The 18,104-nt window shown below is 44.0% G+C and overlaps 1 protein-coding gene across 1 annotated transcript in view; it reads left to right on the forward strand.

Annotated features, from left to right (window-relative positions):
- Positions 1-17,658, forward strand: part of LOC146191913 (cell adhesion molecule Dscam1-like) — a 121,149-nt gene extending 103,491 nt beyond the window's left edge. The window contains exons 19-26 of the mRNA XM_084600399.1: positions 4,247-4,345; positions 6,316-6,501; positions 8,599-8,895; positions 9,710-9,883; positions 11,574-11,723; positions 13,917-14,059; positions 15,748-15,811; positions 17,260-17,658. Coding sequence (XP_084456525.1) covers positions 4,247-4,345; positions 6,316-6,501; positions 8,599-8,895; positions 9,710-9,883; positions 11,574-11,723; positions 13,917-14,059; positions 15,748-15,811; positions 17,260-17,417 — 1,271 coding nt within the window. The 3' untranslated portion in view covers positions 17,418-17,658. The remainder of the gene's footprint in view (positions 1-4,246; positions 4,346-6,315; positions 6,502-8,598; positions 8,896-9,709; positions 9,884-11,573; positions 11,724-13,916; positions 14,060-15,747; positions 15,812-17,259) is intronic.
- Positions 17,659-18,104: the final 446 nt, after the last annotated feature.

An 18,104-nucleotide genomic window follows, 5' to 3' on the forward strand; every position in this document is an offset into this window, starting at 1 on the left:
ACCTATGGGGCTGAAACATGGAGGTTAACCAAGAGAGTTCTACTTAAGTTGAGGACAACCCAGAGGGCTATGGAACGAAAAATGGTAGGGGTAACATTAAGAGATAGAAAGCGTGCAGAGTGGGTCAGAGAAATAACTCAAGTTACCGACATTCTAGTGGAAATTAAGAAGAAGAAATGGACATGGGCAGGACATGTAGTGCGAAGAGAGGATAACCGATGGTCGCTTAGGGTAACAAACTGGATTCCAAGGGAAGGAAAGCGTAGCAGGGGGAGGAAGAAAGTTAGGTGGGCGGATGAGATTAAGAAGTTCGCAGGGGTCAAGTGGGGGCAGCTAGCACAGAACCGGGTTAAGTGGAGAAATATGGGAGAGGCCTTCGCCCTGCAGTGGGTATAATCAGGCTGATGATGATGATGATGATGAAAATTGCATATACAATTCCTTACCTTACTTTCCCTGTTGCCAAAGACTTAAGATTGAGGTTGCGCTTCATATATTGTATAAAGCTGCACTTAACGTCTCTGTGCATACGTCCACGGAGCGCCTATACTCTACAGGGTTGTTCTTGACCCTGGGAGACTGCACACATCAACATCGAGACCAGTAAATGGCACGTCTTTCTAGCACCAAACAAGGACATTGGATACTACAGCAGGTTGCATTCAAATCTATCGACCTCCCTATAATTATCCCTCTTTCTTTGCTTCCGGAAAACCTCAAAACAACCTTTATTCCAAAAAACGTTGCAGCCGATACTAACCCAGGCAGATGTTCCGCTCGCGTTGCCAATCATGTTTACCCTAAATATTTCATGATCGTCTACACAGATGCAACCCGAACTAATGTCGGAGCGGCTGCTTAGCCAATTCAGAGCTGTAGCGGTGTAGTGACGAATACCCTCGGTCGTTACATAGATCCTCCTTTTGCAGCGACTCTCGAGACCCTGCCAATAGTCGCCAGTATTCAAGACCTCGCACAAGCACCCCCTAACCCTTCAGGATATACAATATACACTGATTCAATACAGGCTATACCCGCCATTTATACGGGTCGCATTCCTGAATAACTGCAGGATGATCTGCACAGAGCTCTCACCAAACTAGGTTCCAACACTGTCGCACTCAGGTGGACTCCTGGTAACGCTGGAATCCCAGGCAATGAGGTAGTGCATCGCCTGGCCCGCGAACTTCAACACCGGGCGCCTGTGATTTCCTGGCCTTATCCGCCGACGTGGGACACTACTCTTCACTACAAAAAAAGAAATCCACATTCACTATGACATTAGAGAAATTATTCGTACACTTCCTCTTCCTGATAAATCTCTCCCGACCACGCAAATACACATTCTTAGATGCATACAATAAAATACACTGCTTACTCCATCCAGGTCGTTTCTATACCGGATCAGACATTCCCCCGCATGCCCAAATTGTTCCGAACACTATGCAAATTTAGAACATTGTTTGTTTTCATGCCCTGTCGCAAATCAGTAATCGCACTTTCCACACTCTCCTCCTCCTCCAACGTGGCGGGCTTGGTTGGCATCTGACGGGCGCATGTCTCCTGCCTAGTTTTCATTGAGAACAATTGGACTGGCTAGCTTCCTTTATCCTCGTCTGTTTCCTCGAATTTTGGCCTCATGCAGATGTTCATTGTGTTGGACCCATGAAAAGATTGCGCACTCCTCGGTTGTGCGTTGTAAAAGTAATACCACCTCCCAAACTTGGGAAGCATAGTCTGGATGTCATTGAAGTTGAATGAACCGAGCAGGAAATGCGACGTTTATTGTGGGAAGTAACACATTACAATCCTGATAAGTACAGGCCGTGAACACAGCCTAGTAGAGTGATGCGTACAGTGGACGTTGTCTTTATTTCCGTTGTTACCCTTCGTACGAGTGGATGAACAAGCCAGAATTTAAGCCTAGTTATAGTTTAAGAAACGTATCAAATCTTATTGAAAACTTTCAACGTATAGGAGAGGGGAAATCTGAATCAGTCGGTAAATTATGAAGAAGGAAAAATAGATAAGAAAGCCTCATTATGCTGAGAGAAAAAGTTAGGTGAATTGGCTATTTCAGTAATGTCTTCACGGTAAATAAGCTACGATTTACCACTGTCATTCAAATTGAGTGTATTGGATGACGAGCTGTGGAAAATAAAATTTTAAACCACTAAGCAGTTACAATTATTCCTCATAGCTTTGGTGGTCTGCGGGAGTGCGGAAAATGCGCGGCAAAGCACATGTAGGTATTGATGCCAGTTTCGTTGCAAACTGTCACAGCCCGCGGCAACTCGGCTTCTCTTGAGAAAAGATCAGCTGTAGGAAACGTCGCTTCTATGTGGCTGGGTCAACTCCCTGTGCACCTTATTACCACTAACCCGTGCACACCGAAGAAATTAACGCCATACTACAAAGAAAGCATTCCGTACTCAGTTTTAAACAGCAAATGTGGAAGCAATGCTCGAAGTATAAAAACCAAACATAATCTCAACCATAAATTTTGAGATGATACGTTATTCATTTTCTGTGGAAAAAATAGAGGTTTCTCACTTCGAGTCTAATATTTTTGTCGCACCCCGCCGGGGTGGCGCAGTGGTTGCGGAGGAGGTCTTGAGTCTGATGGGCGAACTTGTGGTAATGAAAGTCCATTAGACACGGTTGTCAGCCAAGGGGCATGGCAACCACGATCTTTTACTGATGTATTTGTACCAATTCATGCAATAAAGAAAAAAAAAGCCAGGGTGGCGCAGTGGTTACGGCGCTCGACTACTGTTCCCAAGGACGCGGGATCGAATCCCCCCATCGACGGCCGCTTTTCGATGGAAGCGAAAAGCAAGGCGCCCGTGTACTGTGCGATGTCAGTGCACGTTAAAGAACCCCAGGTGGTCGAAATTTCCGGAGTCCTCCACTACGGCGTCTCTCATAGCCTGAGTTGCTTTGGGGCGTTAAACCCCACAAACCAAACCAATATTTTTGTCGCGCATTGTTTCCACTACGTTCTGTTTATTTTTCTGTTTTATTGGTGTTCGTGCTTCGTCGTTTGATTGCTTTTGCTCGTCACTGCGAGTGGTTTCTCGGACCCACACTCTATCGGTCGTTTCTTTCTTTTGGGTACCATACTAATGCACATCCCATAGTTCCACATAACGGCAGTAAATTGGACGAAAAGCCATAAAATGCCAATAAATTCATTGTAAGATATTTAAGGGGCAGATAGCTGCCGTTGTAAGTGCCTCTGACTGCCTCTAATAAATAGCTGCTTCGAGCTAGTAAAACAGTAAAAAAAATATATATTGTAAGTGGTGAAACAGCCTTGAATATTTTCAGCTATTCTCTAGATCAGCATGAATGATTCAGTATCCCTGGTTAGTTTCGCAATAATTAAAGCCAAACAAAAGCACTTGGCGGGTCGACGATAGCAAGCTCGATACCGATCATTTCGTACAATTATTTGCATTGCCAGAACAGCATTGAAATGTAAAATAGGATGAACTGAACGAAGGAGAACAAGTGCATTGTGGAGGCTTGTGTAAGGCTCGCAGAACACCGAGCTCGGCAAATAATATTGAAAACATTCTGCACATTACACTCCATTATGTTTAACTTCACGAGTCTGGCTCCGTAATTCAGGTCTCAACGGTAGCGTGCTGCAACTTGCTTCTCTCAATGGTTTTTTGTCAGTGAGGTAAATGGTGATTGCTGCGCAGAAGTGTCTCTTTAAACAACCTTGAGATAACACACACCCTTTGTAGGCGGGAAATATTAATGGAAATAAGTACGGAATGAGTGGGAGCATTGCAATACCTCGTCATTTGATGTCACCTCATGAGCCGTTAACGCTTATGTTTTACAGCGACTTATAATCACAATTATCACGTAATTGAACCTAAAAAAAAACATATGCCATTGAAAAATATTAGTAATTTATTTATGATTGTCAGCTGTAAATAAACATGTACTTAAAGAAGTTAGTACGAAGTAGATTGGAACCGCGGTTCTTGCGTTCGAAAACGGCGCATAATTCACAGTGCTATAGAAGCGAAGAGAGCAGCGGGATTTATTTGCACTCTTCGTTTTTGAAATATTTCTGCTATTTTGTCGCCATGTGACGCTGTTGGAGGGACCCCATCGTTTAGAAAATGGAATCACGCAGTCTGGGTAGCACAGCCACGTGCAAGCAGTACAGCACATGTAATATAGCGTAATGTCATCCTTTCTATCTTGTTTCTATTCTCTCGGTCAGCGCCTCCCACATCTCCGTCTATCAAGGCAACCGCGCTGTCGACAACCTCCCTCTCGGTGCTGTGGGAAAGAGACCCGAAGGACAAGTCCTCGGTCACAGGTAAGAAATCTACGCGAGATTCTTTTGAAAGTGTCGAGATTTTATATGTGGAACTGAGCAAATAAAGCGCCAGAATATATAATACCGGTGTCAGCGCGAATACTTTCGTACCGTTTTTCCCTTCTGCAATAAACTTTCAGAAAAACAAATTGATCCTGCAACATCTCATGACGATTAGCTGGGGCGGCTGTTCTAGGTTCCTCGTTTCAGTAACGCAAACTCCGACATATACAGGTTTTGGAGAAGACAATTCTTACTAAAATTATTTTGTGAACACCCCGCACGGTGTCCATAAAAGTTTGTATAAAAATTGTATACCTTTAGAAAAATATCGCTATCGAGTCACAACAGTGGGTAATTCATAACATTTAAAGATATAATTCTTTTCATGCTTGAATAACAAGTATTCATTTAACAAATAAAATCTAAATTGAACCACCTTTATCTCATTATTTGATTATGCATTGTTATGAGATCGGCACTTAATGCAATACACGTTTGCGATCTTCGATGCCTTAAAATCAAGGTAAAGGCTAAGAACCTGAAATCGGGCTGTAATATGAAAACATAGGATTAAAACGTTTTAGAAAAAACAATTACCAGGTATGCGAGATATAAGGTTGATGTTTGAGCAAGTTCTAAATTTAAAGGAGAATGCGGAGTGAAGTGATGGGAAGAACTAGCAGACGAACACAGGCAGTCTGTTCTGTGGTTGCAATCATAACGATCGACTAATGAAATGCGCAGTTCGCTTTGATGTCACAGCAAACCCCTTGGTTCCATACGGAGTGGACGAGGAGAATGGCGTTGTTGAAGCAGCGGCCAACAGGGCTTTCGTTTCAACTCTGCTGCTTTTTTATGACACGCATAGCTGTAATAATTTTCAGATTATACTACGATGGCTTGGGGCACTTGGTTTGTTTATTTATTTACAGCATTAGGACCCGACCAGAGAATCTCTAAACACATCATTTCTTATTTTATTTGTTTTATTTGTACTGAGATTCGCAAGAATAAATGCCATTAGTAGCAAACCGAGAGCGAATTGCTTAATGAAGGCAGCTAATGTCTTTTGGACAAAGGTTCTCTGTTTACTAATTAAACTGTCCTCTCACCTTGCACACTTGTTTCTCGACAGAAAAGCTTAGTATTTTAAAACTGGTAGTGAAGATACATCCGCTATTAATGATCATTCTCAAAATTTATTTCTGGGGTTATTTGTTTTAATGAGGCAATGTCTGGCTCTACCCTGAATCCCTATGCTGAGATTTGTGGCGGCCACTCTCAATAAATAACTATAGCATGAGGTGTGCCAAAATATAGGCTACATTTCTTGTTATCCACACAACCATGTAAAGTCACTACTACTACTCTAGGGGAGAGCTATTTTTTGGACAAAGAAAAGGCTGGAGGCTGCCTCGTGGGGAACTATACATATGCATCGTGCGTACTGCGAGAGCGGCGCCTCTACTAGCCGGAACGGTTCCTACACCGTGTTGGTCTGTTGGGCGAGCAGAGGACAGCAAACAGTGATAGTCGGCTGCGCCATGGCTGCTTCTCCCCAATCCGGCTGGCTGCGCAAACATCGTCGAGAGCAAACAGGATTCGCCTGTCGCTGTCCAGGGCGTGGCACGAGCTCATGCTCTCTCTCTCAATGTGAACATTTCCTTCTTTCGCCATCGATCAATGTAGCTTCAAGATAGCTCCAACCTCTTTCTGTGAAAATTTCACAGCCAGTTTTTACCATAAAATTTAACTCTGGGGCTAAATAGGTGGAACACTTTGGTAAGGCTTTTTTTTTAAGTTCGTCCAATTAACGGGTGTCTGAAGGCTACGGTACGGTTCGCGCTATTGGTAGAGTGCTGCACTGTCTGAGGAAAATTAGGTCACTTTTTATATGGCTGCGTGTTTCCTGTGGCTGAATCTCGATGGATACCCCTCCTAGACGCTCTCGTCTTTGTGCTTGGCAGAGTACGTACTGCACTACGGCACGGAGCACGGTGAGTGGAAGCAGCTGCCCCTGAATTCCACCAAGCAGTCCTTCGTGCTGGATGGGCTCAAGTGTGGAACATTGTACCACCTCTACATGACCGCATCCAACAGCCTGGGCACGAGTGAGCCGGGAGAGGCGGTCGTCGTACGCACCAAAGGCGCAGGTTGGTACAAATAGAAATAGATGGGTCCTGGTCATAGTTCGAGCTTGCGTTGTGGGCGGCACCCAAGAATAGGGTGGCTTTCTTTTTCTTTCATATTTATGTTGATATTGACTACATTTGGTTATTGACTACAGTTATCACTAAAGAATTCACTTCTCTAAAGATTGGTTCTTTACTGGCATGTTCTGCGTCCCTTCTGGCAACTTCATTTCCTGCCTTCTGCCTTCTTGTTGTAATTACATCTGTCGCACTCTTACACTCTTTTTGCTTGTATCTTTGCTTCAGTGAATTAAAATGTTTGGTTTCGATGTGTTGAAGTATCAATTTGGTTTAATTTTGTCGTGAGACAAATATTTCCCTCGATGGAAGCCGGTGACGATAAAACCAGTATATGCCTATGTTGGCATGAAAATGAGGCCGCCACACGCCTACATAAGCACCTTATGCAATATGGATGCAACGAACATAATTTAAGAAGGTATTGCAGTGGTGAACAGAAGTGGTAACTTGGGAGGAAAACATGACACTGAAGAAAATTATTTCTACATAAAACTATTCCTTTCTTCCTGGTAATAGGAAAATGTACGGAAGATTTTGAGCACCGTCTATGACAAGAATAATTCGTCTAAACTAAACAACAAAATCTACCTCTGTTTATTTTAAAACAGAAAAACAATCGCCCGCACATACAAAAGATTATGGCCAATTTTGCTAAGTTGGCCAAATCCAAAATATGGTAAAAAAGCACATAACGATTGCTATCGCTTTTGCTTCGAGCCTATGGTTTCCAGGTAAGGCAAACATGGGCCAAATCTATGAATTACAACATTATTCGTGGCGCACTATACACATTTTTGATCAGCTAACTAAATTTAAAAAGGCAATGCAATAGCCATGTATTCTTAGGTTATTGCGCACAGAGAGAACTTGGTGAAGACAACGACATCCAATGCACCGCTCAAGAAAGTGATATGCAGTTAAACAGGCGTGTTGATCGATAGCGGCTGTGTCAATTATATTCTGTAGTCACTTTCTTCGAGAAACCCCTAGGTGCGAATACGCTCCAAGAGTTATTTTCTTCCCTAAGAATGTAATAAGCCGTAAATTTTCACATCTCGTCTGTTCTCCCCATTTACCCTGTGATGTAGTGTTCTTTGCCCCCGAAATTTAAAACGCTTAGTTTTACCCAGTGTTAACGCGACTGTTTCTTGAAAGCTTAACAGAGAACACTATTTACATATCTAAAATGGGTAGTATACTGTAGCCAATCGCTCAGTGCTTTGTGAATCACCTGCATATACCCTTTTATGTAATGCATGACTATGCATGTGCATAGCTTGCTCCAACGTATATCGTTTATTTTCTTTCGTGCAGAAGCTTCTAAAGACTTTCTTTTGTGCCTCATCTACGTCCGCCTAGTGTATCTGAGTCATTACCAGGGTCTAAAACGCCGTGCTGCGTATTTGTAAATTGAAAATAAAAATGCGCGATGAGTACAATGTAAGATACAAATAATTCAATGTTGACTGGGATGTATACTGCCCAGCCCACGACACAAGAGAACGATGATCGAGTCTATCACTTTACCAGCAAAGTTTTTAGCACAGTTAGTTGGATGAATCCCATCTTGACGTCTCAGCATTTTTTTTTTTTCAGGGTTTGAGAACACACGTTGGCTGAAGGTGACTCGTAAAACTATTTTTTGAAATATAATCTGGCTAGCGTTGGTTTTCTGTAAAATGATTTTCTTGCAGCGGCGAACTTGTTTTTCAACCTGAATTTTATAAATTGTTTTCATGATTCAAGCTAGCTAAACCTGTAGGCATCTTTCTGATTTCAAGAAATGTAATTTTGACGCCCATAGAAAGCTTTTGATTAGAAATGCCACATTTCTTTTCAGCAACTTGGTTGTTTCTTATTCATGTCATCGGAGTTTGGTTTTAAATACTTCGTATCAATGCTCAAGCTCAAAAAGTTGATAAACTTTACTATTAACTTCAAAGATTCCTTCGGCATCACTACTTCTTTTTAAAGCCAGCACACGCGTTTAAATTAAAAGCGCTTCAGGATTCACCACTCTCATTCCTAATTTTCCAGCGCCAATATCGCCACCTGCGGACAAGTTTATCAATACCAATGCTACCAGCGCCACCTTGCACTTTGACGCGTGGACTGCCGGCGGCTGTCCCGTGACTCGCTTCGCAGTCCAGTACCGTCTCAAGTTCCACCCGGCCTGGCTTCCACTTGCTGACGCCCCGAGCCCACGCCAACGGCATTACGCGCTCTCTGGCTTGGTACCCGGACGCCACTACTTAGTGCAGGTGGTAGCCCACAGCGAGGCCGGTGCCACTCAAGCCGACTTCGAAATCAACATGCCAGTTCTCTCGGCTGCAGGTAGCCCTATCGGTATTATCGTTTCAGGTTGTCTCCAACTCCTACTGGACGATTTCACGTCACAATAAACTCACGCGAAAACAGCTGCTACTAAGCGTACTACAAAGTGGTACAAATTATTAGTGGAAACCAATTACCATCCGATATTGGTGGAAACAGCGAAACAGCTGGGAATACATCTCAGTAAGCGAGAAAGATGAGAGCTATATGTGTAAAGGATGGCTTTCACTATCAGGCATCAAGGCCCCCACGGTTTGTTACATCTACACAACTGCCTCTTTGTACATTCTGCGAGGCAATGTTTGAGCAATCTCAAGCCTTACACATGTGAGCAGCTGAAACATCTACATCGGGCGATAGAGATCCCGACATCATGCTATGTATGATTCGTCTAAGTGGAGCAGAATTTTTAAACAATCAAAAATGCTCCGTTAAACTTTACTTTTACCTGAATAGAAGCATCTGAGAATCATTTGAAAATTTTGAAACACGTTCTATTTGGTCTGCTATATAATGTGCAATACGATCTCATTTTTCGAAACCAATAGAATATTGCGTTGAGTTTTCAAAGATATTGAGTAGCCACTCAATTCTGCTAATCTGGGAACAATTTACCGGGCTCATAATTTGCACTTGTTCACTAGCCCACGTTTTCTTTTCGTGAAAAATATGAAAGGCTATATTTTCGAGCTGCTTCAAAGGGATGCGTGCTCTAGATGCATGAAGAATCTTTAATATTCCCGGTTTGACAATTCGTAGTGCTTCGACCATCCAAATTTAAGCAAATGGTACTCATGCAAACCCTTCATCGCAGTGGCCATGATGACTCCAACGGCGATTCAAGACCAATCAGCTCTACCTCTACACAAAAACATGGCCTTCATCGCACCTTTGGTGGTGTCTGTCACACTGGTCGTTATTGCCATCATAACTGTGTACATCTGGCTGAGACGAAACAGTTCACGTTACAGGGGCCCTGCTGCTAATGGTGAGCTCGAACACGTTTTGGTGTTTTAGTACGGCTTTGACAATCACTTTAACGTCTTCTTTGATCGCGGCTATTTAAGAAATGAGGTTGGCTCGCACCCGACACAACCCGCTGTTGGCACCCGCGACCGCTTGTGAAGTTCATTGGCAGGAAATCGTTAACACAATAGGTCAATATATTTTCTCCACGTACCATTGGGCACATATTTACGTCAAATCAACAGATCACTTCTATACTACGGGAAATTTTTAAATATAAAAGTGTTCTTTTAAACTTCAAAGTTGCTCTATCTAGCAAGCCTGGCTTAAATGGCTATGCTCAAAAACGCTATTAAACAAAATTAAAATATGTTTATGAATCTATTTAATTTCCATAGTGGTTTTGTAGAGTTCTTACAAACTCGGGCAACTCGATTGCGCGCGTCGCCGATGGCCAGTGCTCTGCTCCGTCATGTACCTTGCGACTGGCGTCAAGTCATATCTTCGAGTTCCGTGCCATGAATGGCTAGCACATCAACGCAGCCCGCTTCTGTTATGAGTAGGAGGCGGCCAGCTTGGCGGTTCTGCTGAGCTTCAATGCAATCTGACGCTCATCTGACTCGGTTTACTTCTCGTCGTTGCTCGTCTTCCCTGTGCTGACTGAGAATTTTGTGATTCAGTCAACGCGACAGCGTTAAAGGACTGGCGTCAGCACCAGCGTTGGCATTATGAACAAAAATGACGAGAATGGCGCTGGGAGACAGCAGGTGGGAGCTAGCACCGTCGAGCACTGACTAGACGTAAGATTGAGAGAAAGAGAGAGAGAGAGAGAGAAAGTATTTATTGAAAGAAAGGTGGAGCAGTTAGCCTGTGGCAAAAGCCTGTTGCTCCGTGCCGGGAAAGGGTGAAAAGGGAAGGAAAGTTAGAGTACAAATGGGCGGTAAGTTTTACTCAAATTATGTTTCATAAAAGCTGCCAAATCGGGCATCTCCTTCCATGTGGGAGGGTGATATCAGATTCAGCCTGCCAGGGCCCTTGCATTCACGTTACCACTAGCCCACGCAAGCGCGTTCATACAACTTGAATAAAGCGGGACATTATATGAAGACTTTTAACCTACGCTATCGCGTCTCACAATTAAAAGGGAGCTTAAGTGTCCTCATTTTGTTTTTATTTATTCCCTCTGCCCTATGTACAGTGGCAAGCTCTTGGACGCCGAAGGAAGAGCGTTTCGTGACATGAGCTCTTTTCGGTGAACAGCTCAAGCTTTAAGGATTAAGCGATATCATTCAGGCATGGATTATAGGTCAATACATATGTCACCCCAAAGCATGTATACATTATAATTAAGCTGTACACGATACGATATCCATATAAGTACTCTCCGTTAGCACTGCGTTTTATACTGCTCAGACATTTATTAAGGACAGATTGTTATCTTTGATGTGCAATTTGTGAAAAAAATTACCCACTGTTCACCTTTTTAGAATGACTAAATTTCAGATTGCTTTTTGATGCCTAGTGTGATTCCTGACGGTGATGTTTCACGGCCCTAATAACAAAATGATATGGAGTGTTTGTAATCCCTTTAATGCACACTCTTTGTACAAGGATTCTAGCTCAAATGATAACACCTTTTCCGCTAAATTTCTAAAGAATGGAAATGAATGTGCACATTTGTAATGCCATTCTTTTGTTTTCTCCGGTGTCAGGTGGCCCTCACTCGAAGTTGTACTTGGACGACGCAATGATCCTGTCAGAGTTCAGCCAGAAGCAGGCAACCCTCCAGGATACGCTCTCACGTTCGTCGTACTATGCTTCACCAGCCAAGAAGCCGGTTCGTTTAGCCTCCAAGAATGACAGTTAGTGATGAACTGTTTTCTTTTTACGGAACGTAATTAGCAGATTCGAAAAGAGTTCCTGATTTTTATATAGTAACGCGTTAGAAATAAGAATTTAACTACAAAGCCACAACTGCTTTAATGTTGTCATTGTTCTTGAGACTAGGTGTCTTGTGGACGCCGCAAAGTTTTTCACTACGAAATCAATTTCACTGCTCTATACCATCACTGTATTTTCAAGTGAATTTTACGTTCGCGGACACTGCAGCAGCGTGGGGTGTAATATAGGATCACCCTGGATAGGAATACATAAAAATTAAAGTTTCAGAAGTATTTTTCAGACTTCACAGGTACCTGAGTGGTCCTTTAGTGCGGTTCTACTGTAAACACCTTGACACAGATAAACAGATTTTTACACCTATTTTCAGCAGTGGTGTTTCAAACACCAGGAAACTTGTGAAGGTAGGAAGAGAGCGCGAATCTTTGAATTGCGTGCATTCAAAAATATTTTCATCAATTCTCAGAGCTCCAACGAACGTACCCGGTCATTAAAATGTTCAAAATGCATTGATGAACTATGTGACAAAATATCCTACGGCATTTGGAAGAGAGCGCATATTAAATCGCCGCTATAGATGTGCGTCGTTAAGCCAAGCATACCGACGAGATTCTCGTATCGGCTGGGTGCTATAGAAATCTAGAGAGCCTCTGTTGTGTAGCGCGATGTGCTGCCGTATGCATTACATTTGCTTACTAATACTGACGAATCTATGCACCCTATGCAACGCTGGCTTTAAAAAAAACTGCTATGACTCTATGACAAGACCAAGGAAGCGAATCGCACACAGTAGCATGCGACCTTCTATTCGAACACAAAGAGACTCTGGCGTCTTGAAGAGTGCCCTGCATCTGTAAACAGTTTTAGTAGCCTGCTGATTTGTGTGGCTGGTTTATCGTGCTGCATGAGTGCTGTTCTCGGCGGGAGCGCTTTCATCCTTTGAGCAGCAATATTTACTAGGGAATACAATCTACGTCCAGCATGTCCGACTGTGTGAGAACCTTGTGTCATAGAGAAAATGACAGAACTGAGCGAATGATAAGCCACTAGGAGGTATGTCGTGCTTCAGAACTAATATTTTTGGGACAATTTAGAAATGAAGTAACATCAGAATTACTTAGCATTCTTTATCATTTCTTCATAATCCTCTCGCCATAAAAGCAGCAGCTTCAAGGAAGCTCACATGCCCTGGACGCGCAGCAGCATTGCGTTTCTCCATCCTTGGGTCCCACCTCAGGCGCTCAGTGCCGTGCAGCGTCTTCAAAATCACATCTAATCTATCAAGCGTCTAAATTATGTGTCGTTCCCTGCACCAATCGCCCCACCAGCATCCACAGCACGCATGTCACGTCTGACATGTCACTACAAACTATCACGTGCCATGGACTTTCCTCTATACTTCCACAGCACATCTTCACGACACCACCATACGCTCTTGAGTCTATCACCCAAACAATGGGATTTCGTTGTCGTCACAGCTAGGCATCCCATTTACGGCTTCTTGAGCGTCCGTCTTCTGGCGTGTACTGCGCATGTACTGCCATACACCTCAACAGCCATCATCGCAGTTCAGGCTTAGCAGGCCACCAGAAGACTCATTATCTTACTGGCACCGGCCCACGATCGCCAAACTTGGCTTGGTCCTGGATAGTTTTGAAACGTAAACTGTACGCATGCTTGACCGCTCGCTCGGCTATCGCCCGGGGGGGGGGGGGGGGGCTGTAGCATCCCTCGCACGGCGTTCAGAATGTCGCCCATTGACGATGAACTCGGTGTTTGTACAAGTGAAGCGAGCGGCGTATTTATTTATTTATTTATTTATAGCGCTGAGTTTGCCACACGGCATAAAAGGTGGTGGTATAGCGTCACGCTTTAATTACGCCGCTCGTTCCTGTGAGTGGCGTAATTAAAACGCACAAGCTCTGAACTCAACGTGGAGCGAGTGGCGCCATTTAAACGCACAAGTTCTGAGTTCAATAGTGTCAGAACGGGTCTTATTCTCGCCATAGCTGGATATAGTAACTGGCGCAAAGCTTTGTTTCCACCCCCCGTTGCCTGAGAATGCTAACACCGGCGCTGCCGCGTGTAGCTAACATCGGATATAGGTGTCGATGTACGAGAAGCTTTACTTTGTTTTTGTTACTTTACCATTGCAGGACAAATAAGAGGCCAGCAGACGTGCGACGCATATGCTGAAGCAGAAAGACCGTACTCTGAGCGGCCACAGCCGGTGATCCGTAAATCTACCTCGGATCAATTAACGACGATGTCACCGCCCACGCAGCTCTCTTTGACTGTGGTGAGCCAATAACACGCCCTCAGTACTATTATGGTGGGATGTAAACTGTGTTTTCAAAGTGTTAATGCTATGTATGTTTTTATGGGCAAAATCTATTTGAGCACTACAGATGGTTTTAAAACATTGTGTGACATAAGAATGCTATCGCAAGCTCATTAGGATTATTTATGAAACGTCAGTGAGACTCGGTAAATCCAAACCAGCAATGCGCCTTTCATAGGCAGTTAGCTTCATCACTGCCTTGAGTTCATTGCTTCTGCTGCGCAGTTTATTTCTAATGCAATCTGCTCTCTTCAATGCATAATCTGATAGCTTAGCTGCCTTTAGAAATCTTGAAACGAGAGCAATAAAGGACCCGCTAACCTAAATTCCGGCGTCGAAGGCCACCGTCGAATGCCATCTACCGGCACTGGCTTTGTGAGCGAAACATCACGTGTATGGCGCTGGCAGGCGTTAGCAGGCAGCTGACATGGCCTAGCACTGACCGGACGTAGGGTTGCCTGACATTACGTTTGGCTGGAGCTGCCGACTCGAGGCTCTCTGTCCACAAGGTAGGGTTGTATCGAAATAAGCCTGCCAGGACCCCTGCATACCCATAACCACTGGGCCATGCAGGCACGCTCATACTGCATGGATAAAGCGGGAATTTATATGTAGATTGGTAGCCTATCTCGATGGCATACGTCATACCCTTAAAGCGGGAGGTTAAGTGTTCGTTACAAAATTTTGTTTCTTATGTCACAAGCTGGAGGTAGAATCAATGGATTGGCGCGAAAGCCAGCTCCTCGGTTGAAAATTTGGTAATTTGGGAAGAATGAGACCGCTTGATCAAACCGTAATGGTAAAGAAGGAAGTACGCGTGCGATCGCCCCTATAGATAATTTAAACCTGAGAAGTGACCGCCTGTTGAGAAGCCTAAATCGAGCCCCACTGGAAATATAGGGAATATAGTAAGCTCCAGCCTCCAGTAGGCAGGAAATATTTGACACCATTTTTAACCACTAATTTTATTTTTCATGATGTGCGTCCAGTTAGTGTTCATTTCACAATATTTAGTGTGGTTGCTGCTTTTTCTTCATCGTCGAATCCAACGCCGCACAAGGCAACCGCAATTTTCCCGTTCCCACTTTACTTTTATCAGCAAGAACACGAAGCGGCGCACGTCTCTAATACTACTTTTCATATGATGCCAGGTCTACAGTGCCGGCCTTCCAAAAAAATAGCACCGAAAAAATGAAAATACTGCTTGCCAAACAATCCTTCCTATAAATTCATGGTTTGGGGCCTCATTTGTTCGCACTCCCGGATGAGCCGGGGGCGGGGCGGTTGCTTAGTCCCAAATGCCAGACACCTTGCCGTGCGGCGTCACGGAACAGCATTTCTCTTATTGTTGCTTGTACCACAGCATATACAATAACAATGGTTAATTAAGCAAATGTTAGTTTTGTCGGCTTTCGTCCTCCCTCTTATCCTCACTGCCTTCTTGTATCCAGAAAGCTGACTCTGCTGTTCCAGCGCGACAAAATGTCGCAGCGTATTCAGAGAGACCAAAGTAAGGATACCAGGGCTAGGGAAAGTGAGGGGGGGGGGGGAAGAAGGGCACAGAGACGGCGCCTGGCGACATGGCTCTTCTCGGAGCCAGTTGGCTCACAGTCTCTAATTGCTATGTACGTCGGGCATCTTTTCAGACCAGCTGCTCCATAACTCCTCGTGCGACCCTGTCCAACGTAAGGGCATCCGTCTGTGCCGCCGGTGAGTTCAGCACCCGTTTGTCCTTACTCCATGCGCCTTTTCTTTCCTGTGCTCGTCTCTTCCTCCTCTACCGCATCTCTGCCCACTTGCTTTCGTCCTCGCCATTTGGCCAGCAGAGAATTATCATCGTGTCCATATGGATACGTCGGGGGAATGCTCCCTGTCACGGTTACTTCAGTCGTAATGGCTACAGATTATGCAGGATTATTGGTCTTGTCTTTTTCGGTAAGGCTATCTACAAACATCTGAGCATGACAGGAAACCATTTCTTTTGAACTCCGACTAATTACTGCAGCGAATGATATTTCTGAAATGTTGCTGACGAATTGTGATGCATTGGAAGACAGCGAGGAGTGGGAGGAGAAACGCAGCGAGTAGCCTTGCCGGGCACAAAGAAAAATGCTCAATAACCTTTGCCGGTTGCGGAAAGAAACCCGATATCTCCACTATCGTTTGTTATACGTTCACATGTGTAGCTAGGGAATCAGGGTACTGAAAATACTTCATCGAAGCTGCTATGAAATTCATTCTAGTTGTGCTAATATTAGAACGTGACCATTAGCTCGGGACTCGCTAGAATCCGTATGTCTGCAGTTTTGGCAACCATTATGTGTTACCATCGCTCTTCGTGAATTGAATGCAGAGTAAAATGGCGTCACCACGAACAATGCGGGGGATCTGCCGCTATGCACCATCGTATCTACATAGTCCAACTGTGCAACTGCATATCGAGAAATTGTTCCACAAAAAAGTAAGCACAAAATAATGGTACAAATAACGGATTCCTATATATCAAGCTTATTATTGCGGAATCATGTGTTTAACAGCGTGTTGTTTGAAAATGGGAATATTAGGAAGAAACGCCTTATTATAACTGACCTTTTATAAAGCGCATTGGATTCCGTTGTGTAGGAACCACCATCGCAGCTTTTACGGGACTTATTATATATTCAGCGATAACGCTGAAGGCTCCGTTTACGAGAAATTTTGGCGTTAGCGTTGTCCTGATGCTGACTAATCGTAGGGTTGTCTGATGTTATTGGACACCATGACTGATCCGATTTCGCATGAGCTCTCAACTCGGGCTTCTCGTTTGAGATTCAAAAGTGAGACAAGAATACCGCCTTTGACACTTGCAGTCTAAGTCAGACACGCCACTTCTTTGCACGCATGTGCGTGCGTACACCTTGGCTCTACATCTACGTCGGATTGCCTTAAACACATTACTCTATGATAAAGAGCATATCTGAGATATTAGACGAAAAAATATATAGAATTGGTAATAATGTGAGCAGTAAAGTCTATGTACTTCGCCAAGTCTCCGGAAAGAAACGCGCAAAAGGGAGCCATTAAAGCTGGCACTTTATCCCTTGTCTATAGGCACATCTTAAGTGTCCCGTCCCTCTACCCTAATTGTTTCTAACTAGCTAATTTGTCATTATTTTCAGATGGTCGTATTAGCCACTCGGTCATGCCACAGGACAAGTACGCCAAACAGTATGGCAGCAACTCGAGCCAATCAGGCGACAGTCTGGCGGGCGACAGATACACCTCGTCGGGCAGCTTACGGAGGCCTCAGGTGCGACGCTTTGAGTTCGACAGCTAACGGAGAGGACGTTTGTTGAATGCCACCCGCTTACATCGCACCAGACTTGTTGACGTGAACATTGTGCGTCACCCCTCGCGCCTCACAAAAAGTAAGCCAAAGGCTTCTTTTTCGGCTGGATGGACGAGAACTGTGTGATGGCCAAGCACCAGCAAGATAGTGCGTGCTCGACCAGATCTTCTTCCGTTGCAGCTTCATACAACCGTCTGTATACTTTCAAAGCATAACAGGTCATGTTTCTTGCCACCATATCTTGTCGGATACATTAAAATCAAATTGGGTTGGCAGTTTACAGAAACGTTGGCCGTACTTCTGAACATAATTCTTGAAGAGAACAATGATTTGAGTGCTTAAAAAACACTTCCATTGCTCAGAGCCCCAAGTTCGATAATTAGACAAGCTTGATTTCGTCCTCAGAGGAACATCACTGAGACGGCGTCGGAAACTTGATTTTCGGAATACCCAACACAAGTTCTTGACATCAAGGTAGCGAATGAACTCGCCTGGATCGTATAGTGCTTCTAGTCTACTATGTGAGACCCATGGAAAACAAAGTTGTGTGCATCGCCAAATAGGTCAATACTGTAAATATAGAGTGACGAACGTTACTTTTTTTAACAAAGTGTCTCAACCTGTTGTGAATAAAGCAAATAAAACACATTTGTTTTCTGTTTTATTTATAATTTC

Source organism: Amblyomma maculatum, chromosome 4 (genome assembly GCF_055883805.1).
Source record: "Amblyomma maculatum isolate TAMU_Amacu chromosome 4, ASM5588380v1, whole genome shotgun sequence".
In the NCBI taxonomy this organism is placed as follows: domain Eukaryota; kingdom Metazoa; phylum Arthropoda; class Arachnida; order Ixodida; family Ixodidae; genus Amblyomma; species Amblyomma maculatum.